At 41.7% G+C, this 27,008-nt stretch overlaps 1 protein-coding gene across 7 annotated transcripts in view; it reads left to right on the top strand.

Moving 5' to 3' along the window:
- LOC117453793 (teneurin-3) overlaps nucleotides 1-27,008 on the top strand; it is a 146,594-nt gene that overhangs the window by 83,271 nt on the left and 36,315 nt on the right. For 4 of the 7 annotated variants that reach the window (XM_034092766.1, XM_034092768.1, XM_071204596.1 and 1 more), the window contains 10 exons: nucleotides 5,088-5,298; nucleotides 6,340-6,441; nucleotides 7,916-8,110; nucleotides 9,201-9,401; nucleotides 15,189-15,374; nucleotides 17,932-17,952; nucleotides 18,429-18,452; nucleotides 19,523-19,669; nucleotides 20,165-20,381; nucleotides 25,134-25,253. In XM_034092766.1, coding sequence (XP_033948657.1) covers nucleotides 5,088-5,298; nucleotides 6,340-6,441; nucleotides 7,916-8,110; nucleotides 9,201-9,401; nucleotides 15,189-15,374; nucleotides 17,932-17,952; nucleotides 18,429-18,452; nucleotides 19,523-19,669; nucleotides 20,165-20,381; nucleotides 25,134-25,253 — 1,424 coding nt within the window. The remainder of the gene's footprint in view (nucleotides 1-5,087; nucleotides 5,299-6,339; nucleotides 6,442-7,915; nucleotides 8,111-9,200; nucleotides 9,402-15,188; nucleotides 15,375-17,931; nucleotides 17,953-18,428; nucleotides 18,453-19,522; nucleotides 19,670-20,164; nucleotides 20,382-25,133; nucleotides 25,254-27,008) is intronic. The other 3 variants (XM_034092770.1, XM_034092771.1, XM_034092769.1) reach the window with 2 other exon arrangements.

The following is a 27,008-nucleotide window of genomic DNA, read 5'->3' on the forward strand; positions in this document are numbered from 1 at the left end:
CTGACACCTTGACAAAAAGATTACATATCTCTTGTAATTACAAAGTGAAATTGAAATGAAAGGCACGTTTATTTATAGAGCACCTTTCAACACAAGGCAATTCAAAGTGCTTTACAAAACGAATAATTAAGAAATAGTGCAGCAGAAACATATTATAAAATGGCATTTTAAAACACTTAATCGAAGATAAAAAAACATGAATAACACAGGTACACGAATACAAGTTACAGTGCAGTGTGAGAAATGAATATATCAATTAAATGCGGCGGCAAAAAGAAAAGTCTTCAGCCTGGATTTAAAAGTAGTAAGAGTTGCAGCGGACCTGCAGGTTTCTGGGAGTTTGTTCCAGATATTTGGAGCATAATAACTGAACGCTGCTTCTCCATGTTTAGTTCTGACTGATGTATTTTGGGCTTAAACCATTCAGTGCTTTATAAACCAGCAGCAGTATTTTGAAATCTATTCTTTGACACACAGGAAGCCAGTGTAAAGACTCCAGATCAGGAGTGATGTGATCCACTTGCTTAGTGTCAGTGAGGACTCGAGCAGCAGCGTTCTGAATCAGCTGCAGCTTCCTAATAGATTGTTTAGTGAGACCTGTGAAGACACCATTGCAGTAGTCGAGTCTACTGAAGATAAAAGCAAGTTTTTCCAAATCCTGCTGTGACATTAGTCTTTTAATCCTAGATATATTCTTTAGGTGATAGTAGGCTGATTTAGTAACTGTTTTAATGTGACTGTTGAAACTCAGGTCAGAGTCCATGACTACACCTAGATTTCTGGCTTTATCTGTTGTTTTGAACATTGCAGACTGAAGCTCAGCGCTGGCTTTTATTCGTTCCTCCTTGGAAATAAAAAAATCAGTTTTATCTTTGTTTATTGAAGGGGCCCACTTTTGCTTTTTGAGGTTTTCCCTTTCCTGTAGTGTGTTATATGTTTGTGTGCATGCACCTGGTCTGCAAAGGATAACATCCAATAGTGACATCTCTACGTAACACTCACGCATCTATTGGCTAGCGCTCCAACACATTATACGTGATGGACTTAGGGGCCGGACATCTCTAAGAGGTTGACTAATCACAACAGGGCTTGCCAACTAACCAATCAGAGCGGACTGGGCTCTGGTCTCAGGGGCTTTGCAGCTTCTAAAAAAAACGTGGCTAACTATTGCTGACATTACTGGACCAGTTCCATGGCTTTAATTATAATATTAGCAATATTTCTCTATGCGTTAATCAACGCTCTTACATGTAATCAGTCTTTAATAAAATAAATGGATTAAAGCAGCTTTGAGGCCATTTCACTACTTCTTCAAAAAGCCTGGAAATTAAACTGTATCAAACAATGTATATGCATACTGTATTAATTAATAGGGTGTTCTATCTGCTCTTATGATGCCCTTTATTTGAATCCCTGACATCACTGTATGCCTTTGCACATTACAGCGAGGTATTAGCTTATTTCACTTTGCCAGTGTGGACACGCACATCTTTCATTTCCACTAAACGTCGGGAATTTTCAAATTGAAGTGTTTCAGAAAATGTCTCATGTGTCACTTGAATGACATTTCCGGCATTTTGAATGTCCGATGTGTGATCATGGTGATGAAGGCACTCAGACAATGGCCGGCTCAATTGACTGCAAAAGCTCTTAGCCTAACCTTCTTGACATTCTCTGCTCGTAAAGACGGGCTTCACTCAAGTGTAGGGCCACTCTCTGACGGTCGAAACTGAGATGTGAGGGACAACAGGTGATCCGGATTGCGCTTTCAAGGTGAAAAAAGGAGCCCCAACAAAATGAAAGTCCAAAGGGTACGAATTAACAAGACACTGCTTTTATGTCCCCGGCAATTGTTGCACAGACACTCAAGCTTGTCAATTCTCGACACTGTGTCCATTGTGGCCACCTCGAAATGACATACTGTCCAGGGACCAGGGGCACAAATCAATGCATTTACTTAACTGAGCATGAAAGACACCAATGAGATATATTGACTGTCCGTTGTATTCACAGCTCGGAAGACAAGACAACATTTAAGTGCAACAGGCTTTCCACCTTTCTCAAACATAGACTTCCTCTCTCGGCTATTGAGTGTTTGTCCGTGTTGATACAAACCAAACAAGTTAGAAGAAAATTACTTTTGTAGTTTGTTTCTTAAGAGATTGCCCTCCGTTGTTTCCAAGTGCCAAACTAAGTTCACTCAATCTAAAGGCTGAAGTATTTGCAGGCTCCGGGCTCAGTCTGCGGGGCATCCTGCAGTCTCTCCACGCCCGGCCTCTCGCCTGTTATGCACTGCATTGTTGGATTGAGATGAGTTGGGGGGGCTTTCGCTGCGGCTAATCGAGATGTATGCACTTCGCCAGGAGGTTTAGGTTTCGTGGGATGAACAGATTTATTACTTCCCCCTCAAGCCGAAAACACAAAGAAGTCAACTTCCGCCAGGTTAATATCCTCCCTCTGCCCCTCTGCTCCACTCAAAGGGGTTTAAATCACAGGGTTGACTTCACCTGCTCCTCGCTTTAAGCTCTCTTCCCTGTCTTTCTCAAGTCAACTGCAAAGTTGCTCGGGTCCATGTTTGTCCCGTTTCTGAGCTTTAAATCCTGTTTTAATATATTTTCTTGTCCCTTTCTTTTAACTCCTTTAAAGCCCATTATGTTTCAACGAGGCTGGATGTCGTGCACATGGGGATTTAAAGCTGAGATGATTCATTATTGCCCACTAGGCAGAGAAGAAGTTCATAACAAGATGGCAGATGCAAAACACTGAGTTACTCCCAGTTTATAAAGACCTTAAGCCTAAAGTGTGTCTAAAGTTGCCTCGTTACACATCAATCGGAAATAGAGCAACACCACGATCCAATTGGACTTGTGTTTCTGGCCACTTGATACATTTAAGTGCAACATCTTTTAGCATGGCTTTTGTCTCCAACAACACTTGAGAAAAAATGATCCGCCTAAGCGGTGAGAATATCGTTGTTTTTGTTGTTGTTGTTGTTGTTGTTGCTGAAAAGAGCTATTTGCTGCTTTTGGTAAAGGGTTTGTTGATGAGGGGCTGTGATTTTATAGTGGAGCATGCAGTGAAGTGAAAGAGGCCAAAAAAGCTCAATCGAGTTGCCGATTAGGTTTAAGGTTTGGGGTAATATCATAAACATGCAGTGTTGCTATGATGGAATGCTACTATTAAAAACTAATGAAAAAAAGAAGCTGGAGGAGGCACTTTATTTTTCATTCCATAATAACCTTTCAGCATAATTGTAATTCAAGCGGTCTCCCAGGGTCGGCAGGTTTTAGTAAAAGGCAAAAAAAGCCAGAATACAAAGATACAGCCCTCGTACTGCAGCTCTCCTCCCTCCCCGCTCTGCTTTGAGCACCTCCCACCAGACAGAAATGCGCGTCATGCAGCATCTAACGGGACAAGAACAGGCATCTGCATTTCTAGAGCAGCCAATAGGACGGTTCTCTCCTCCAAATGATCTGTGATTGGTCAACGTCTTGGGCTACATTTACTTAAGCTAAAAACCGAGCAGACGTTTTTTTCCAGACCATTTAAATTACAATATGCTGAAAGGCTACAATGGATTTATTTCCCATGAATAAATAACTTAACCTAGCTTTAATGCAGCTGTTAAATTGTTATTGGTAGTATTGTGACATATTTTTTCCGATCGTATTCTATTGTTTATAAGGAAACATAAATAAATAAATGTACTCGCATGTCTAAAATATTTTTTATTTAATGATTTTTAAGTGGAACCCCTTGCTGCTAAATCAGATATATTTACCTTTCTCTCTTGACAATTGTTGTGACTGAACTCATTACGTACTTTAAAAATGTATTTGAAATGTAAGTGATATATTAATTATTATTGAGCGGACAAGTCTGAAACACAAACAAAATCATTTTCAAGCAAAAATCAATAGCTTGGCAGTTCACCAAATCTCTCAAATGACCTCATCATTGTGTTTAAATCCATCTTTGAACTAGCTTCAGTGCATCAGACTTTCATCAGCCCATACATGTAGTCTCTCTTCCACCCTGAGCGTTCACTCTAGGCTCAGTGCATCTAGCTAACAACAGCTTGAGCCACGGGATCTGTCTGCATCTGCTGTGCTTTCTGCAGCCTATAGACTGTTTGGGGATTGCTGGTTTGTTTCTCTGCTTTCTGCTGCAGTGCTCTCCGCCGTACAGTACAGCCTCCTTCAAGAAGAGGTTCAGGTGCTGAGCAGGTGCAGTGAGAGCAGATGCGCCGCTTTACTTGTTTCATTTGGCAGGAATGACTCGTTACTCCTTGTTTACCCCGTAAATCAATGTTTGCCTGAAAGAAATACAGAGAGACTGCTATGCTGCTTTCCCAAAACATACAGTCGGAAGGAAAAGGCCTGGGGTATATACTATGTTCTATTTGTTGTTTCGTATACTGTGTTTGCTACTGTAGGGAAAATATTTACTTTATATGATATATTCATCCGCTGTTTGAGAGTCCTGGGAACATACAGTATTAAAAACAAACAATAAACCAATTAAAACATTAGTAGCAATGTGGTATTAACTTGAATTAAAAACAGAGACAAATAATTGCATATAGCTTTTCACTTTATCCTGTTCTTTGTATTGTGTGCACACACTGGCAGTGAATCACTCTGAACTCCTAAGTATATGCATCCACACAGAGCATTATCTGCGTTAATTTAACAAATTATAATAAACACATTGCCAGACTCTGTTAAAGTGCACTCCTGTCAGAATGTACAACATATGTTTGGAATATTGTTGAGCCATATCAGCTCTATCAGTACACAAACAACTCTCCAAACAACATCTATCAACTACAAATACATGTGACTGAAATTCAACATTTATTATACTGAAATATTTGCTGGGTACACAGACCTCTTCATTTTGTTGTGTTTTGCATAACCACTTTGAAGTACACTTCTCCGACAGTTAGGGAAATTACCAGAGGAGCCGCATACAAAGCACCCGACAGAAGAAAGCATCAACTTTTTGAACTTGCTGGCGTGTTTTACTGCCTGATTTAATGAGAGCAACATTAAAACAACAATCTGTCGTAATCTGTTGTTTTGCAGTATGACTTCGTGGAGCTGTTGGACGGCAGCCGGCTTATCGCCAAAGAACATCGGACTCAGAGTGAACCGGAGACGAGGGGACGGCAGGATCACCCGGTCAGCGTGCACCAAGCCGGCTTCATCCAGTACCTGGACTCAGGGGTGTGGCACCTGGCGTTTTATAATGACGGAAGAAACGCGGAGACAGTGTCCTATAACACCATCATTCAGGGTAAGAGGACACACATCTGCTGCGGTGGCTGATGAGAGTGATTGGAATGATGTGTAATGACATGTTTGGAAGACTTTACTTTCCTTTAACAGCTGCGCCTGAATTAACAAACAGTTAGGCTTCCACTCAAACAAGCTGAGCTCTTAAAACTTTGAGCCACCTAAGAGACGGATCTAAGTTTCCATTGGAGGGTAGTGGATTATTGTGCTCAACGCAACAATACGAGACAATACACTGCATTGATTCTTTCTTCCTAAGCGTTCTGGAGTCTGTGAAATTTCCTTGTGGGTTTTGAGGTAGGAGAAACCACTAAGGTTGAGTTAAAGTTTTTCTATTTCCTTTGGGGAGTTTTCCATTGATCCAACCCTACAAATATGAAGGTATCGATGTGTGAGGTCAAAATTGCCTGGGTCCAACGCTGGCTCGATGAACATTCAATACGAGACAGTGCAATAACAAAAAAGTTTGCCCTCTTAACGCCGATCAAAATGAGGGCCCCGGTCTTATGGGGGTGCCGTTCATGAGCGATGGTCTGTTGAATGAACACAAGATCTGTCTGTAGGATATGTCAGATTAACTTCAAGTCAGAGAGGATTTGAGCTGTAAACACTCAGGAGATTGCCTCAGTCCCTTGAATCAGTCATTCAAGGGGTTGAGGGGCGAGGAAGAGGCGGTAGAGGAAACAAAATGTGTCAAGGAAATGGAATTATTTGGTCTAATTTAAAATGTATGTGTGGCTTTTACTCAACATGGCTTGGATGGGAAGAGCCAGCCTGCAGTGTGCATGTTATGGAGGCTTAGACCTTAGTGGGACATGGACAAACAGCTGTAAATGTATGCCGTGCCCGATACCGCAGATAAGGGATGCTTACAAAGCCTAGATTCATGCAGGGGATAAAGAAAAGAACGTTAGTTTCTCGGTCGTCTTGCAGTATTCTTGAACAGTTTCAGTTGTCAAATGTTATTTAAGCAGGAATTTTAGATTTGCTATAATTTGAAAATCCGGTGTGTTATTAATAGCTGGACTTTTCTCGCCCACAGAATCTGTCACGGAGTGCACACACAACTGCTACGGGAACGGAGAGTGTGTGGCGGGATCATGCCACTGCTTCCCAGGATTCATTGGGCCGTACTGTTCCAGAGGTAATAATTATCTCATATATTCTTCTTACTCTGTCCACCCGGCCCATTATTCAAAGGGTCAGTTTCCCCTGAGTTACAAAAATATAGATTTTCTTTGTGTAGATTGCTTTGGTTGTATTTGCCCACCTTTATAACATAATGTGGACAATTGTTTGTTGAGCTCAAAGCGATCAGAAGCAAAAGCACCGCATGTGGAGTCTCACAGCTGGATCGATATATTGATTAATATTACCTGAGCAGCTGTATGATTGGCATATAGTGGGTATGTTACAAGAAACGTCAGTAAAGGCGTAGATATGTTTGAGATCATTAAGAAACACTCTCTCTATTATGTAATTTGTCTCCACGATAGCACTGACAAGGTTATTTTTAAAATGCTCTAATTGGATTTTAAAAAATCCAGCATCAGCTGAGCATGTGTTACTCCACCTAATCCACATACTGTAACAGGCGTTTTACATTGAATACTACACAAAAAACATGCTCCCTATGAAAATTATTAAAACTCGTTTTTTTGTATCTAATGAACACGAAAAGATTCCCTTCAAATCCACTCTATTTGACACACACCCCAAATCTCAGAGAAAGACATGTCAACATCTGGCAATAGAAAGCCTTCTACATGTGAGTCCATCGATATTGGGATCACCTTTTTACTTTCTTTGCCACCGTTTTATGAGAAGATCTTACAATTTCTTGCGCCTTGTATGTAGTTGTTATGTGTGATATGTGACCAGTAACTTCCTGGGTTTCTGCCAGTTGCCTAGCAACTGATCCCATACAAGAAATAGTCGAACACATAGGCTACATATAATAAGTCAATAAGCGAGCTTTACAGGTGCTGTGAGGTAGATTTAGTTTCCTTTGGATGAAGCCAGGCAAGCGCTGATTCTCCTTATTTCAAATGTTTTTGCGAAGCATCTGGCTCCTGCTTCATTATTACCATCCTGACTTTTAGAAACAAATTAAAGTAGCTATTATTAAATATATATAATAAAGGACACATTAGACAAATAAAGACAAATAAGTACTTAACCTTGGAAAAAGTATTAGTTGCGCCATGTATATGAACTGAACTTAAGTACATGTTTACATCCAACTGCACCTTATATTCTACCTCATATGTTTTTTTATAGAACACATATGTATTTCTAGTTTTGTAATCATCAACTGCACTGATAAGTACATGTGCAATACTTATTGACTTGTTTACATTGTTTACTGCCTTGAACGTATTGTTCTTGTATTTGTATGGTAATGTTGTATTGTTTTGTAAGCTGTTCAATAATAGGTCCAATTTATAGTCACTTTATATATTATATATTAAAAGTTTAAGCTTGTATTGTCAAAATGATACTTATACTGTCTGTTATCTGTGATTGCACCATCGGGAATGCTTGGAATTTCGCTGTACTCCGGAATCTACTCTAATACACCACAAGCCCTGATATTGTGAATGCCTTTGTTTCCCCAGCCGCCTGTCCGGTGCTGTGCAGCGGAAACGGTCAGTACACCAGGGGGCGCTGCCAGTGCTACAGCGGGTGGAAAGGCACTGAGTGTGATGTTCCTGCCTCCCAGTGTATCGATCCTCAATGCGGGGGACACGGATTGTGCGTGTCGGGCAACTGTGTGTGCAACAGCGGCCACAAAGGACCCAACTGTGAACAAGGTAAATGGGGAAAGAAATCCTTTTCCCTTTGGATGGGAAGCAGCAATACTTTTCTGTGGGAAGCTCAGGGGGAATTGACACAGTTCATTGGTGAAACAATCGAGTGTGTTCTACTCCACTGAGCAGATAATGCTTGGGATGTTGTTATTGATACCGTGTGTATAAATTAACTCCCTCTTAGATTTTAGACCGCGTGAGGTTACCAGCTGGAGCAGATTGTGAAGGGCCCATTGATGCAGTCACCTATTGGAATGCTCCTCAGATGAAGGCACCTGTAGAAATCAATCGTTCAATCGCACCTGTTCCCCCCGTTTATTGAGAAAGAGCTTTGTCGTCTTTCTTTTCAACCTCCCCCTTCCCTCGGGTGCATTTAGCTTTATTGATCCCCATGCAAACAAAAGACAATTATCTGCTCAGATTTGCATGTGCGCCTCATTGACCTTGCACGTAAAAAGCTATTGAGTGAACTAAATGAGTATATTGCGTTTTTCTTTGAAGTGAAGCATTATGGGAAGGAAACATAGATGGGAGATTGTGGCACTTGTACTTCCAGGCTTGCTTGTAATGGCGCCGGTGTGATGAATTGGTTAAGGTAAATAATCTATACCAGTGTCCAAGGCGGTGTTGAAATCCACAGAGAAATCAGCTCCAGAGGAAGCGCAATGTTGTGTTGTAAATTATCCCTATGGGTTGATTATGTTGTTCATAATTGCCAATTATTAACTTAGATCAGTGAGTTGATCTGCAAATTGTTAATAGTAATTGATTACATCGGTCTAGACGTTAATTGTGCCCCTTCTCCTAGGGCCTATAATGGAGCATAATTATGCTGTCAGTATATTGGAAGTACCCTATAATATAGAAGAGCTAGTAGAAACATAGGGTGGAAAAACGAAACCAGCCACAACGAAACACAGCAGCATGTTCAGCTGTGGCTTAACTGACGTCATCTGGCACTGGAGCACTTCCACTCTGACAAAAATGATGTTGGCTTGTAGCAGAGTGAAATTGGCCGGGGTAAATAAGTAGGTTTGATATCCTTTCTGGAAGTGGGAAACTAAAAATATTCTGTCCTCTCCACGGCCCTCAGTCGACTGTGTGGACCCGATATGTTCCGGTCACGGAGCCTGTCATCACAGTGAGTGCCACTGTAACCCGGGCTGGGGTGGTATCAGCTGTGAGATCCTGAAGAGCACTTGTCCAGAGCAGTGCTCCAGTCACGGCACCTTCAACACCGACTCGGGGACCTGCGTCTGCGAGGCCAACTGGACGGGGGCCGACTGCTCAATAGGTCAGAAAACATTGCACTTCCTTTCAGAATCAGAATCAGAAACAGGTTTATTGCCAGGTAGGTTTACACGTACCAGGAATTTGACTTGGTGTCATGTTGCATAAAAACAAGAATTAAAAAAACAGGGAGAGATATTTAAAATAATAAAAAATATAGTCAAATATAACAGTATTTACATTGCAATGGAATGGAATAAGAAGGAATAAAAGGTGGAATAACAATCGTGTGCATTCATGTAACGCATTTTGTCACTTAAAGCTATTTGCTGTGATGTTAATGTGTCTTACAGTACTGTGAGTGCGCAACTAAAGATTGTTTTCATTATTGATCAATCTGCAATTAATTTACCTAATTCATATTCGACCCTAGTAAATGTCAAAATAGTGAGGAAATGCCCATAGCTAGAGTTGACATCTTGTTCCAGAATCAAATATAAAATTGGTACTCGCATGAGATAAAGACAAGACACAAACTAGATCATATTTTCCTTTTTAATTCCAGTTTCCATTTTTAATATCGAGCTCTATTCTGTGTCAAAGTAGTCCCATTACACTTCTAAATCACATATCACATTGATAGCTTGTCAGAGTAATTAACAATCATATGTGAGAAAGAGAAGCAACCAACCAGAAAACATGAAAAACATGCTCAAATGATTAATCCATTATTAGCCACTCATTTAAAGGTGGGGTAGGTCATTTTGGAGAAACCAGCTCGAGTGCGCTAGAATTTGAAAATATACAACCGTAAAAAATCTGCCACTTCCTTCAGACTTCCTTCCAGAGCCCCTCCTCCAACACACACGAACGTGCACATGACCAATGAGGGCACGAGATACATTTGTGCACAGATGGAAGGCTGACAGGAAACATCGGGCCATTCGTGAGGGCATCTAAGCCATCGTATGACCGCCGGTGGAGTTTCTCAGGCTCCGGCAGCAACTTCGTGAGCGGCAACTTCGTAAGGCACTCGTGAGGGCATCTTGTCAAGTCGTGTCATCTTCGTGTTATCATCGGTGCATTCACCCTCACTCTGATCGGGGCGAATGCCCGATGGCACCGATGATAACAAGATGCCCTCACGATGGCCTTACGAAGGGCAAAATTGACACACGAATTCAACACGAAAATTAACCTTCACAAGGTCCTTCGGCAATTTGTTGGCATGCCAAAGATTTTGCCTCCGCTCACGAAGTTGCTGCCGGAGCCTGAGAAACTCCGCCAGCGATCATACGATGGCTTAAGATGCCCTCACGAATGGCCCGATGTTGCTACGATCACAGCCGAATTTGAACGTTTCCTTTATCGTGTGTCCATCGGGTTGTTTTATTGCACAACAAAATCATGTAAACATATTATGTAAATAACCCAATTTGTGTTCTGTGAAACTAAAAAGGATATAATATATTATTTTGAAGGACAGTTGACAGGAAGTTGTTGTTGCTATGGAAACAACATTACGGAGAAAACGTGATATTTTCAACATATAAAGACGGATAAAGTAAAGAACAAAGTCTGAAGATATCAGTACAGTATCATAGTACTGTAACATAATTGTTTTTGGTACTTTCGTTGCAGTTGTATGTCTTAAATGTAATGTAAATGTTGCCTTCGTGTGTGGTTCGGGGCCATCTTCGTGCGAAATTCACAATTCCATATTCGTGTGTCCATCGGGTGTCAACTTCGGGACAGTGTGACAGGGGCTTTATCAAATTCATACTGTATAATTTTATTTCGATTGACTAATTGATCAATCAACACCAGTTTTCATGTGTTTTTTAGTACGGCTTTAGTTCTTTAAAGAAATTCAAAGACAATCTCTCTTTTTGTGAAAATGTTTCGTTTGAAGTCAAAGTCGACACAATGGCTTCAAAATAATGAAATGGCATATCAATCTACTTGAATTGCATCCATGCATTCAGTTATTGATACCATTAGAGCAGTGCTACTTACAAATCCTTTTTTTAATGCTGTCGTGGCTCTTTTTACTGTTTCTCTAACAATTCATTCGCACCAAATTATTTGTGTAAAGAAACCTTGCTGAGCGCGGCCGCTGCAGACACCGTGAGTCCACAACAGCAGATACTGTATGAGCCTTTATTAAAAAAGCAGTAGGTTGGAATTAAATATCTAGCTTATACAGTACATTGCGGGTGCACTATTTAACGCGTTGGGTATAATTAATCAGCTTTGGAATCTACAAATCTGTAAATATGAGGTGGAAAATGTGATTTATGTTTTAATCTTGAATGTTTTTTTAGTTAATTAATAATCTTTGCATTTGAAATATGATTTAGTGAACATCAGAGAGCAATTTATTTCTCCAAATGAATATGTCACCTTTTGAAATGAAAATCTTTAAATAAAATACAGTCGAATCAGTACGTTTCAGCTTCCCCCGCATGCTGTAGGTACACATGCAGGAAACAACATTATTCATTGAAAAGTCGTGGTTGGCTCCAAAGATGATGAATGGGAGCCTCGTGATGTATGCACACATGCTACAGCACTGTCATGCTGTGTTTTATGAGCTCTGGGTACATCTCTCCTATATCACCTTCAATAAAGTTTATCTTTGGTGCGATGGGGCGAAATTAAAGGAAGTGTACTGTGAACAGTTTCTCTAATTACTAAAAGCTTCAATAAATTGATGAATCCTGTGAAAGCAACAACTTCAAATGTGTTTTGCGCAAACACCCTGCAATGCCTCCAACATCTCTGTTGTTCTCCGAGCAGCAGTTTGAAAATAACCTGCATTTACGACAGATAACAAACCCATCAAGTCTTTCATGGCTTTGAGGAGACAGATGTTGAATTGGGAAGTCGCTCACGCTTGGAAAGTGTTGAATATAAGAAACTATATTTACAGTGCTTTTATGTAACACTGGTAAACAGGTATTCTGCATAAATCATGAAACATAATAACTGATATTTATTATCAAGCAATGTGCAACTCGTTAAAGTTGTTGATGTACTGGAAGTTTGAACCTGAATAAATCAGCTTAATTGTGTTTTGGGCTAAATAAATCTATGGTTGAGATCACACCTTTATAGTTTGGTAATCAACACTTGTAGCATGTGTTGGTTTTGAAACGGAGCATATGCTGACAACAAAGCTTTGTTTCCACACGTTTCTCTTGTGAGTCCCAGCATATGGTCTCTTTGAAATTCAGCACAAATGTGTGTAGTTACAGAAAAGACTTATAGATTTGTTCAGAACTTTTGCCGGCGTGTTTTATAGCAGCTTCAGGTTTGTTAGAGTAGATGAGACTATCGTATATTCCCATCTGCTCGCGGCAAGGCTTCTTCATTTGTTATCAGCTCGGTATTCAGAGCGTTTGGCTTTCGACACACAAGGTGACATGTTAGTTAGGCTGGCCCCTCCTATCTGTTATCTGCGCGTGGGCCTCAGGTGATTTATGTGCTGTTTCCTCCATCAGAATAGACTTATCCTCTGTGTGCTCAACCCAGAAAGAGACACACAATGGCCCCGGCGAGTCAAACAATTAAAAGCAGAATGTATGTATTCTGATTGAAATTCAATTGCAGATGAATTCATAAGGAGGCTGGGTGGTGTGTTTGAGATAATAGATGTGTGCAGCACTTTTGACGCAGCATGCAGCCTCTTTGGTCGGTGCCCAAGAAGAAAGAATGATTGTTTTGGTGAACAGGGATTTTTTTTTTTTTTTTTTTTTTGGAGTCTTGCTTTATTCTCTTTTTTAAAGAGAAGTCGTTTGTTATTCTGTTTGAAGACTAACACATTCCACACACAACCCTTTCACTCAGCAAGATGTCTCTGGCTAGTCAATACAAGAAGTGTCTGAACTGGTGCGGTCCAAAAAGCCACGTTTTTACCCACCTGGGTGGGAGGAGAATTCCTTCTTAATTAATGCTGCGGTGCTTCTTCAATTAAATAAACTTTAATTAACAAGCGAGTAGCATGAATCGACTGCCCACAACCCCTATCCAGCTCGAGTCAGGGGCATGTTAAAGGCAGATAAACACTTTTGGACTAATGAAAAATTGATTGCATAGATTCTATGGGAAGGAGGTTTCCCTTTGGAATCAAATGACTCCCCTCCAGAGGCGTGCTTACTATTCTACAGTGTCGGCTTGACTTAATCAGAACCGTCCAAGGTCTCTCAATCGAAGAAAAACTCCATTCAGAGAGCTGGAAACTGACTGCTTAAAGAGCTTCACTAAAGGGTCGGTGTGGGCAAAGCAGAGGGGGTGAATTAGCTTTAAAAATGGAAGAAAAAGTAAAATAGTAGATGTTTTATCCATGGCTTGTAACATTTTGGACTGCAGACTTATGCCTCTAGGCTTGTTGCTTTACCTGCAAGCAATTTTCTTTAAAAGTCACAAACTGTTTGGTTATGGGTATATTTAAATATCCCGAAGAGTCTCGTCTCTGCGAGGACACACTTGAGCTACTTTCCTGCAGCACACTGTTGTCACGCCGGAAAGCTCTCCTGCTCAAAAGCTTTGATAGAAGCTCTTCGTTCCAGTAAATGAACATTTCTTATTCTCTCACAAGAGCAGCCACAGCTTGTTGAGCGGTAGCTTTAGCCGGGTGCGGGCTGATCTACTTACCACCCGTGGATTCGATCATTTGAATTCTACTTCTCTGAAGATAACACAGATTCATAACAGATGCTCTGCTGTTTCCGATACTCCAACTTGAAGAAATCATGTTGATCTAACATCTCTCAGAGTCCAGACTCCAGACAGAAGATTCTGCTTAAATCCATAACCCTCGCCTCGGGCTGCCAAGGCAACGTGCAAATGAGCTACCAGGATATGTAAAAACCTGAAAAGTGGTTGTTTTGGAAGTGTCTAGAAGCACAAAGTATTTGCTGTGCTTTACTATATTTTTGCTCTGACTTCAGATGTTTTCTGTGCACTGCGGAGAGAAAGGAAATTGGTGGAATATTTTAAAAAGATGCTTCAAAGTGGCTACAGGAATAACAATGACTATTATAACCTGTGTTGCTCTTTCATGGGCTTGAAAGACAAATGAATTTTTCTCAAGCAACACTGAAATATTGTGTGACAAGCTTTGTTGATACGTTTATTAAAGTTGAGAGCTTGTTGCTGATATTTTTAAATCAGCAAACTGAATTAGATATCATCCATCTGTCGTCATATTGGACACACGCCCACACACCCCTTTCATCTTTTCAAAGTGCATTTCCACCATGCACTCATTACGTTTAAATGACTTTAATGCAAGTTGAGGATACTGTGTTGCTGCACTGGATTGTAGAGAATGTTTTTTTGAGAATTAGACGGATTTTATTATAGCCGGAATCCATAAAAGTAATAACTCAAGATTCATTCATTTCAAGTAGGAGTTCATTGGGTATTCAGTTTAAATTCTCTGACTAGTTACACACATTTTAAATTAAATTGAGATGATAAATCAGGAGGAAGTATTAACATGTTGCCTATATAAAATAATTATTTTAAAATGCAAATGTATAGATTAAATTTCAGTCACTCTTCAGATGATCTATTATCAATGCAGCTTTCTTTTTTGAATATGTATATGATATACATATACGTATATATTTGCCTTCACAATTTCAGGACTTTCTATAACACATATTTGTAATAAGTAGAGCGTTAAAAATGTCTCTAGTTTACAGTAAAAACGTTGCTTTTTCATCAGAGAAGTTTTCAGTCTCTGCAGATTCATCTCCACAGAATACTAAAACACACCAGCAGAAAATAAAAAAAGCTCTCTTTCACAGAACAGAAGCGACATGACTTTTTTCTTTTGCGACAGAGGTGTGTGTGGTGGACTGTGGTCCTCACGGCCTGTGCATCAGCGGTGTGTGTCACTGCGAGGAGGGCTGGACAGGACCAGAGTGTGAGCAGAGGGACTGTCACCCACGCTGCATCGACCACGGAGTCTGCCGAGAGGGCAAGTGTGACTGCCATCAGGGCTGGACGGGTGAACATTGCACCATCGGTGAGCCACGCTGACACATGCGCCACCATACACCTACACACACTTGACAGAAGGGCACGAACTACAGAGGAAACTCATTCATGGACGGGCTTAAAAGGGCAACTTTAGAGTTTGAATGTCAGTGTTTAGAGTGCAGTTTCAAGCATCTGTTGGAAAGACACGGATCATGACACGCCTCTGTTGCTGCCCGCCTACTCCCAACAAGTGCCTCTGCATGAAAACCAGTAAAGTACTTTGTAGTGTCGGTTTTTTACTGCTTAGAGGTAAACCGCCGTGTTTTAAGATCACTGAAAACATTGTGGCCAGGATCTTCATATTTCGATTGGCCTTTTTTATAAGCGCCACAGTCATTGGTGGAGATAACAAAACATTTAATCAAACATTATACTCAAATACAATGGGGAAGTCATTTGTATTTACATTGTACTTCATACTCTGCGAGAGTTCATATGGAAAGATTAGATTAGTAGAAGAGCAAAAGAAGCAGCACGGTGCAGTTTAATGGATAGGTATAATGTATGACAGATATAAAGTATATGAACATATTAATGGGTATACACACTATGAACAGTAATATCAATATTGACCACACTTTAGAGGTATATAAACAGTATAAAATCGACACTATATGACACACTATTTTTAGTAAAAAAAAAAATCACATTTTGCTTTTTTGTTAACATTCCTTTTGATGCATCACTTTTACAGGTGAAGAATTATATTATTTGCTTTTTAAAAGTATTCGCCATGATTACTTTTTCTTAACATTTCCATTTTTTACAAGAAAATGTCAGTCTCTGCTTGTTGAAGCCTCATTACCTGTTCACCTGCCAGCTATTCTTAGCCAGCTAACACCAGAGCTTATGGCAGGTGTACAGGTTTGAATGCATTGGGTACGAGTCCAACCAGTTTTCAATAGTGGCCATTTATTTCGACCAATTTTCATCGAATTGATATCAAAATGGAGGATATGTAATCTTGATGTAAGCTGTTAACCATCTCTCCCACTAACAGGAAATGTGACACATCATTGCTTTTGGCCAGCTTTTCCTCTCTCTTTTAAAAATCTCTTTTTTTTCCTCATCAACTTTGTAATTTTCCCATCGACCATTTAGATATTCCACCTTTTAGACCGCTGCAGTGATGCTCCTGTATTAGTGAGTCAAGGGCAGGTATGTAGGGAGCTGAAACGCCGGCGCTCGGCCTCTTTGGAATATCATTTTTCTGAAATGGCGGTGCTTCACCTGGCATTAGTGAGGATAACGAGTTCTGAGATGTCATCTTCCATTGACCTTTAACTCAAACTTCCTTGACACCTTACCCCCTGTCAAAGGTCCTGTAGTTAAACCCTGACACGCCTCGTCAAACAGCATTCCCCCAAGTGTCATCTCCAGCCTCTCAATGACGACACAGTTAAACAGAGACCTGGCACTCCAAACTATTGAACCCTAATTATGTATTTACAAGTTCTCTCGTCAGCAACCCCCGGTCCACAGCGCGGACCCATCTCTGAGGCGGAGAGGGGGTGCGGAGAGGGAGTTGCTGGAGAGGTCACATTCCTGATTGTATTAATCTTCCCCTCCTCAGGGCTGATTCGGCCCCATCCATTTTCTCTTTCTGTTCCTCCTGTGTAAGGCTCCTGCACGGAAAGTAACTTTGCTTTGGTTTCAGTGGAGATGAATAGGCCGTACGTTACCTTTTCTTTGAGAGGCGCTTATGTTGTCTTTCAAACCCTGAATAACTGCCGTTTGCACAAAGCACCTTTTAATCACATTACATGGACCGAGCCTGAATGGAGGACTTCCTCGACTGTTCTTTTGTCACCAGCATCTAGATCCTATTCTATATGCAAGGCTTAACCCATTGTCTCCGCTTTCTCAGCACTACACTTTACCACCGAGGTGTTTTTGGATTCGTCTTAGTGTACTGCTGGCTCATTGCCGTGCAGTTGTTGAACTCACCCGAGTGGAGATGGTGACAACATTGAAATAAATACAAAAAAAGTTTATCATGCTGCTGCTTCGTGATGCGTTCAGAATGGACTTAGACGACATAACTCCTGACAAGCAGACAGTACAATGTTGTGAAGCGGGCTCCAAATAAAAACGACATAATACTGTATAGTCTGAAAAAAACAAAGAGTGTTTTAACAACCAGATATCAAGATACATCCAGTGTTCTTCTTTGTGTTGGCCTGTCTTGCTGTGGCAAAGAAAATCAGATGGAGAGCACAATGAATATTTCGCAAAGCGTAAGAAGCTGAATTCATTTATGCTGCTTCCTATGAACAGAAATCACCATCTAAGGCTTCCATTTTAAACATGGAACATACAATTCTGATGAATCACTTGCTGTTTTAATTAACATCTGCACTCAAATACTGCTGTCCATTCCCGTACTGCAGGTTCTGTCTCCTTTAACCCTCTATAAAACTACTTCAATGTTCCTACATGTTTTTCTATTTGCACTTATATCCATTCTCTTTTCTATTTTGTCTGTATGCCTTTCTGCCTTCCTCTCTATCTCTATCCAACTCCCTCTTGGCTTACATGTATAGCCCTGGATTCCAGAGTATCAGGTAAAAACACTTTTCACTTTGCTTGAGAATTATACTCTAAATGCAATCTGTTTTTTTCAAATCCAGAACACCTTTATGTTGCTTAAAAAAGAAAAGTAAACTCTGTGAAAAAAAAAAGAAGGGGTGAGCTCGCAGCTTTCCAGTCATATCCTGCCACTCATGCTAAGTAATAACTATTCAGCTCAATCTCCATAACGACTATGATTACCATAAACAGTGGAAATTGAAATTAGAGCAGAAACTAAAACGAAAGCGAGCCAACTATAATCTTCGGGAGAACTACCTGCAAAGCTTCTGTCCCAAGTATTTCAAACAAGTTGGCAGGTACATCAGCTTTATGCCAGCAAGCGTTCTCACTTTGTGCTCGCCTGCAAGTTAACATAAGGAAATGTGTTTGTCAGTCTTAGCTCTCTGCCACCAAAGAGATAAGTAATTTTTCTTTTCCAAATGTTTCCTTTTCCTCGATTGTGTAATAGGACCAGTCAAGATAGGATATAAAGGTAAATTGAACCACTATCCCCCCAAGGGAGATTGTCACAAACAATCCCTCCCTGCCCTTTGTCTTCCTAGCACGGCGTTTATACACCTGTTCTTTGTCCGAGTCGATCATAATGTTCCTGCTGTGATCCTGCTCGCCCAATATGTTTCCTCATTTCCTGTCCGTCTTAACCAGTCTCACACAGACTCCACGGTCCCTTCTCCCCCCCCCCCCCCCCCCCTGTCTTAATTCCCTGTGTCTGCCAGATTAAACGCCCCACACTGGTGTGGTTTAGTCATGTTTCGGCTCCCTGTCTTCACCATCCTAGAAGGAATGCGATCTGGCAGCAAGTGCTCTGTTTTCTAAAAATGTAGAAACTCTAGATCCTCCCCCTTCTTCCCACACTTCTCCCCCTTCCTATTTACATATATACTTCCTCTTCCCTTTGATGTTGCCGTTACTTCACATGAGTTTTTCTAACATCAGCAATAGCCTATTCCTTCATAAATTATGTCCAGACCAAGGCACTGAAGTTCCGAGACACTCGCTGATTTTCAGCCTCTTAAAATAGGATTTTTGCCTTTCTGAACTCTCTAAGCGTGACTGAAATACAGAAACACTCAGAAATTGCCCTCGATTTGAAAATCACACGATGAGAATTCACGCAACCCGAAAACAACTCATAGAGAAATAAGCAAACATGGATTAAAGACAACAAATAAACCTTCCAATTACCACGGATTTGACTCAACATGAATGCACAGTGTATCCCATTGGCCTTTTGAACTCGAAGTAAACATCTCAGCATGTTTCCTCTTCTTTCATCGAATATTTTCTCCTTTTCCGTGGAGTTCTACATGCTCCATAAACTCATGTGAAACAACTGTAACTCCTCACACCCTCCCCACATCCCAAGTCCTGTCAGAGGTGTATTGTTCTTCACTCAATACTGTCTTTTATCATTGTTGTCCCTCCTCTGCCCACTGTCCACTCTCAATGCCCCCCTCGCTCTTGTCTCCCACTCCCCTTCTCCTCCTGATCTCCTTGTTCTGATTTGCCCTGCTGTTTGACACGTACATGATGTGTTGACAGACGGCTGCCCCGGGCTGTGCAACAGCAACGGGAGGTGCGTCCTGGATCAGAACGTCTGGCACTGCATCTGCCAGTCAGGGTGGCGCGGGTTGGGATGCGATGTAGCGACGGAAACGCTCTGCTCAGATGGCAAGGATAACGAGGGAGGTAGGGAGAATTATAAAAGCCTCGTACAAATAGTCTTTTAGCTTCTGAAAAAACTGCTCTGTAACTCTTATTGTGCAAGACAGAATATTGGCTTTGATGTGACTCCTCTGTGACAGTGCAAACAAACACAACAAATCAATCATACATAAAACATCACTGGAAAGAATATGCAAATGCTGTAGCCGAGCAGATTGTTAAACAGCACGCTTTAAAATATACAGTAGATCAATTATAAAGAGTACTTTTGAGTATATATCAGTTCTCTGGGGCTGCATGTCAAAGTGCTGATAAACACACATAACTTTTGAGGTGACACACTTTGAAACACTTCAAACTTTTGCGTCAGGATCTCACTTTAATGAACTCAAGCTCACGTACTCTAAGAAGGCATCTGTGTGCACTCGAGCTCAACAGAGTAATGGCACACGTTTCCGGATGCATCCAGGTCAACCGAGCGTTCCCCTCCTCGTATTGACTGTCCGTCTTGTCTTCCAGATGGACTTGTCGACTGCATGGATCCAGACTGCTGCACTCAGGTCTCGTGCCAGGGTCAGGCGTACTGTCGCGGATCACCTGACCCCGCTGCCATCGCCGGCCAGAGCCAGAGTCCAGCCACCCTGCCCACATCCAAGGGCTTCTACGACCGCGTCAGCTTTTTGATTGGCCCCAGCGGCAGTCACGTGATACCCTGGGATAACCCGTTCAACAGCAGGTAGGCGGCTTAATGTGGCTACTTCATCATGTGCATCACGTTGGCTGTCTGCTGTCTCATTACCAGTCGGGAGACACGGGTGTCTGGGAAGCCACTCCAAAACGTCAACGAACATCACATCTCATTGTCTTTGCAGTCACAGTGACAAGTGTGTTTACAGTGGTGTCGCTGCCGCACATGTTTATGTCGTTCAGCAGTCAAGATTAAAAAGCTCAAGAGTGGGCTGGGTCCTCGCTGCAAACAACACTCATGACTGTGAAGGATTAACGATAATGTTTCTCATTCCAAGATAACAGGGCTGTCGTTTCCAATTTGGAAAGGAAACCGTTTTCCCTGCACATTTATCTAGATCCTTTATCCTTTTTCTCATGAAAGTGCTGCCCATTTTACAGTATATTTTAACATCTAAGACAAGAAATTATCTCTGATATTTGCTCTAAAGTTGCTTTTATCTTTGTAGAATCTGTTTATCCAACAGTACACCACATTCAAAGTGTCCCAATCACCGAGTGTGCAAAGAGCCAACAAGTTAATTGTATTCTGCACTCAACAATCAAACGGAGCTGAGTGCATTAGAAGAGGATGGATCCTGCTGGCTTTGGAGATCTCCTGCCTTTCCTCTAGCGCCACCAGCAGGTGGACACGTTGTTTTAATTGTGAAAATCCTGACAACAATTTCTTAAGGATTGCTTGGAAATGTTGTGCAAACATTCATGTTCCCTTCATGCTTGATGAATGCAACTTACTTTCCTTATCACTTAACTTTCCACATAGCAACCTGTCCACGTGTCTGATAGGCCTACTTTGGTTTGCAATTAAACAAAAACTAATTACATTCCCATCAGCATCAACTCTTAATTTGTGTTGATTTCCCAACAGCAGAAGATAGCATGCTAACACGCTAACAACAACAAAGTAGGCCTATCAGACACGTGGACATGTTGCTATGTGGAAAGTTACGGTACGTCCACACAGCAGCTTTAGACGAATCTTCCACCGCTTCCAACGCTTCTCTGCCCATTGACTTTGAATGGGGATGACGTCACTTTGCCTCGCTTTTCGCCAAACTGCATTGTGGGGGAGCGAAGCGAAGATTTCCAGGATTTCCAGGATTCAAAAGTTGAGCAATGTTCAACTTTTGAAGCTGAGCTGGAAGCGTCAGCCAATCAAACACGTTTATGCAAATCTGACAGTACAAGCGCTAGCCAATCAAACCGCGTGTAAGCAGGGAGAACCAGACCGCAGTTCATTTCCTCATATTCCAAACGAGACATTACGGTAGCAAATCACCCGGTTCTTTACGACCAGAACTATTAACGGGATACAAACCGGAGGAACCAGGCATGGAGGGAGGTGGCAGAGACAGTGGGTGAAACTGGTAGGTTTTCGCCTGTTTGGGGAGTTTATATATTATATATATATATATATATTGCTCGCATTAAAATCCCCGGGGTTTTTTGCTTTGTATGTCGGGGGCGGGAGATTCATGTGATTTGTTGTTGGTCGCAAAAAATCCCCAAGCTGTCAGACACGCCCAGCTCCAAGATTTTCAAGATTTTTGAAAAGCTGCTGTGTGGACGCACCGTAAAGTGATACGTAAGTTGGATTCATCATGAACGGAACAGAATAAAATAGACTACTCACAGAGCTGTGCCTTTATCTCGTTTCTATGGTGTCGTTCTAATAAAAATGTATGCATCATTGCATATTTGTCTAGTTGCTCACTATTACAGTATACAGTATCTACATAGAGAGGAGAAAGTGTGGTCTAGGTATTTTAAGGACATTGATTACATTGATGGGCATGAATACGCCTTTCACGTTCAAGTGGAGACTGGCTTTGTGTTCATCTTGACACCTCTGCCTCGGCTTCTTTGAAAGAATTAAAGTTTTGATGTCTTCATGCGAGGTAAAACCATTCAATAAACGTGTTTAATACAAAGAGAATATTTGATGCAATGAATGGACCACTGGGCTCCATCATGTGCAAACTGCGGAGACAGTTACATGTTTTGCCAAAACCTCAGTGCACTCCACATCTGTTCCCGATCATGAGTGGAGTTCGATTTGCGACTGACGGAGAGGAAAATGATTGCCAACTGTGTGCAGAAGACTTTGGGAATATTTCCTCCAATAGTTTAAAGTAATCCTTATGTAAATAGCATGCTTTACTGAAAATATAGAATGAGGCAATCCCCCCTCCCAGCTGGGTTCTCAATAATCCTCATCCTCATTGTCTTCAGCTTACTGTCGATTTCATGTCTGGCCGCGGCATTAGCTCTCTTGCTCAAAATACTCATTTTGCTTTTCTATCTTCTTGTTTTGGATTCAAAAACACTGTTGTGCATCTTATAGGCCCTGCGAAGATGTATTCGACAAAAGACAAAAGTATCATTATGTATTTTTAAAACATTCACATAACGATCCATCTTTTTCAAACGTCCATTTGAGGTTAAAGGCTGAATGAGCAGCCTTTGCAGAGTATACATTATAGAAAAAGTCTTTGAAGCCCTGGAACAGAGACAGAACAGCATCAAGACTTCCAACAGCTGCGGTGATTTTTATTCCTCGACGTGGAGTATCTGATATCTTACGGCACAGAAAAGCAAAACCGTTAGAGGTCACTCCTCGCCTTCTACTTTCTCAAAAAACCATTGTGAGCGCCATGAGCAAAGGAGTCGATTTCAGCGTGCACTCAGGTTTCAGAAGTCGGCAGCAAACCCGTCCCCCGTATAGCACGGAGAATAAAACATGTGTTGTGGTTTGGTGTTTTTTGTTCTGCCCACTGGTCCCCCAGCCGTATCGCATGTCCCCCCACAAGTCTCCCACTGGGTTTTCAGATGGAGTTTTTCTACAGCCGGAGTGAGACAATGACGGATAAGAATGCACGCATTATATGATTCATTTCTGGGGTTTCAGCAGGTGGTGGGACTTGCCGTTTGTTTGGGGGTTTCGGCTTGCTCTCAAAAGATTAATAGAGACACAGGGAAGAAAGAGTGAACCTTCGGCGGGGCTCTTAAGTGGCCTTGTTCCCTGAGCCGGTAAATAAAGGATGGAAGACGGCTGTGGAGCGGGAGGGAAATAAGAGAGGCTAAAGCTGTTGATCATCCCAGTCTCATATACGTAATGACCCGGAGATAAAGTGGCAAAATGAGACATCTTTGGCCAACCAGTGAAAAATGTAGAAGGAGCACGTTTAACATTCTGCTCTGGTTGAGACGAAGGGGATGATTAAATGTTGACGCAGAAATATCGAATTGTCTCCTCTTCTTTCCTTCACACAAAGGATTGACTTAAAACAAATTACTTCACACTTAAGATTATACCAGCAGCGAGCTTTACCTGAAGGGCCTGCAGTCATGTTGAATAATCACAGAAGATATCCGAGGCCTAAATCATGTATGAAGGTTCCGTTTCTGTGATTTATGGAGACACACTGCCAAAGAAAACACATCTTTCTGTAGGAGGTGAAAGCAGGTGAGGGTATGCTGGAGGTGGAGTGCTTTTTGACCAGAAGCAAATCCATTTGCCAGCAAGGAGAATCTGGGTGAGCATTGTGAATGAGTAATGCTCCCCCATGCTAGACTAACTACCATGAGGTGCCCTTAAGTGCAGCATTTAACCCTCCCTTCCTGCTCTTTGACCAGCAGTGGGAGGCGGGTTATATATAAGCCAGTCACCAGGTGCGACTGTTCAGAAAAACGTCTGGAAGAAAAGAGGTGATTTGTTCAGAAAACCTCTCCAGCTTTTATTCTTTCTAAAAGGGGACATGTTGTTCCTCCACCTCATTTAGAAAAACCTTCACATTCTGACTTTTCACTGCCGAACATTTCCAATGCATTTACTTTTCACACTTACCCTATTTACGATTCACCTTTTCCACAGTGCTGCGGTGATTCGTTTGTATGGTTTCTTTTTTCAAATCCTTTTTCATTCCTTTTTCTTTGTGACAGTTTGCCTGCGGCATCGCATTCTGTTTTTCCGAATTCCTGTTTTTTGTGCCTCTTGACATGTCAGTCGTCGAGTTTTGCAACTTCTCACATCAAGAGGATATCTGTTACGGAGTTCAAGAGCTCGTTCTAACAAAATTATTGTTTATATATCATCTTTCATCACAGTACCACACACATTTATCAGCGAGCACACGACTCGGGTATGACACTGACAAGAAGCTCTTTTTTGAAAGCAAAGTACTTGCAAGGTCGTGGTGATAGCAATACTGTCAATGTTTCTCTCACATATCGTCATTCGAAATGCCTTCTGTTGCGCACTTCATTTCCTGACTTAATTACCCAGACTGTTAATTGATCAGTAAATCTTGTGAAGAATACACTGTTTTCTGTGCCTACCTCACAAATTGAATTGCCCTGAGATCTGTACATTTGTATAGCTGTGTTTGTCTTAAACAAATAACAGGTTTTTTTGCGAGAACAAATATGCATCCACTTCTGTGTGCTCATGGAATATAAATGCTGCAATACACGTGCAAGATGCTGCAAAAAACCTTAACAAGTCCTGCATGTCTGGAAAATCTCATCACACTGAATTATGGGCTTTTAAAGCAGTAAACAGAGACAGAGAGGTGCTCTGTAAGGTGACATTTTCATGAATAACATCCCCTGACACACTCGTTCCTATAGCATTCAGTAAATCATACCTCTCTGCTGGTGCCACTGGCAAACGGATGGCAGTTGTTGTCTCCGGCTGGCATTGTTTGTTTATTCAGCTCTTTCTGCTTGTTTGCCCACGCAGCCTGGCGTCAGTCATCCGAGGTCAGGTCCTCACGGGAGACGGGACGCCGCTGATCGGAGTCAACGTGTCCTTTCTGCACTACCCGGAGTACGGCTACACCATCACCCGGCAGGACGGCATGTAAGAGAGTCACTCTGTGCACACATGCATATAGGTGCAACATTCAGGGACTAACAGCCATCCATCTGCATTTTTTAACACTGATTTAAATGTCCAAATGAGCACCCTCCAGCAGGATTCTCAGCCATTAGGGTTCAACTGTCGCCCTTGCAAAAATGTATTTGTGGCATTGGCCGCTATCCCCGACAACAGTATGGACAAATGCAGGGAAAGCTGTCCAACAGTGGCAGAGTTGTCCTGGCAGTTATCCAAAAAGTGCTCAAAACAAATTGAAACGACTGCACATTGTGCCCTCGAACAATTCCTCATGCAAATGTCACAGTGGTAGTGGCCATTTTGAACCAGGCTGTTTAAAATGCATTGAATCAGCAAGGGTAGAATCAATCTGCCCGCGGTGTAGTAAAACATGGGATTACTGTCTGACCTTCTCCTGCTGTTACCGCAGACGGGTCCTTAATAATGAGGGTGCAAACACATACGACACAAATGTATGACACATATTGTACAGGAAGGGTTCATCTCAGGTAGGAGCTTTATTTTGCAGATGCTGGTCAGAGATAGTGGCCCGCTCAAATTCAGCGGCACGCGTGTTTATGTGTTGCCAGTATGGAATAAAAGGCTTATAAGTGGAACAGAATTGTACAGCTGTTGTTATGAGGCACAATCCTTGGGTCCCCACATAGCTGAGGATTAGCTGATTTCTTCAGATATTCCGCCCTGTAACTCTTCTGACAAGTTGCGTGATAAATGGTTGGGGATAATCACACTTGGTTAGCCAACAGATCCGCTCAGTGTGTTAAGAAAGGGGGGCGGCGGCATCAAAGCCTGGCCTCTTGCAGCTGTGAGCTCCTCGCTGCCCAAAGTGGAGAGAGCTTGAGAAGGAAGCTGTTTTAGGTCAGCTGCACAGCTTGACTGTTGGCGTGTGTGTGTCCTCCTGAGTGTGAATGTGTGTGTGTGAGAGACGTGCATAAGCATTCACATCTGCGAGTGTGTGTCTTTGTGCATGTGAATGCATGCAATGTCACCACACAGATGCTTTACCCCCTGGATAGTGGAGCTCACAGAGTATATAGAGCAGCACTTCAAAGACTCGCCCTTCATTTCCAAACCAGTACGTTTTCCCTGAGTAATATCGTACTAATTAAAAACAGTTCACCAGAATGAACTCCTAAGACTTAAGACTCCAAACCAAATGCAACCGTAAAGTGTCTTCTCACACCATGCCTGGTTAAACAGAAGTCATACATTATAATTCAGTGAATGATAATAAAGTATGAAGGCTGTAGAGAAGGAATAGACTTGTTAAGGGAACGTTTTATTTTCCATTGAAGTCATGAGATGGAACACTTACTTTGTTCTTCAGCACTTAAAGAGATGTTTCAGTTTATTATAACTTTAGGGCTTTTTGACTTAGTTCTGGCTAACAGTCCTATCAGTAATAACATTGCTAAAAAGAAGTCTGACAGAGCAAGAAACATGGGCAGTGAAAACATGATTCCAAGTTCAACTTGTACCTTGTTTTTGTTATTTAACTCTGCCGAGGAGGTTAGGATTTTGGATTAGTTTGTTTGTCTGTTTGTCAGAAAGATTGTGGAAAAACTTGGCCCCGTTTTAATGAGACTGTGTTGAGATGAGTAGCATGGGCCTTGGAAGAACCCATTACATTTTGGGGCTATCTCACTATACCCCGTTCAGAGTCTGGCGCCGGATTGCGTGCACAAGGCTCTCACCTCTGACTTAACAAGCAAACATGGA

This window comes from Pseudochaenichthys georgianus, chromosome 10 (assembly GCF_902827115.2).
Source record: "Pseudochaenichthys georgianus chromosome 10, fPseGeo1.2, whole genome shotgun sequence".
Taxonomy (NCBI): domain Eukaryota; kingdom Metazoa; phylum Chordata; class Actinopteri; order Perciformes; family Channichthyidae; genus Pseudochaenichthys; species Pseudochaenichthys georgianus.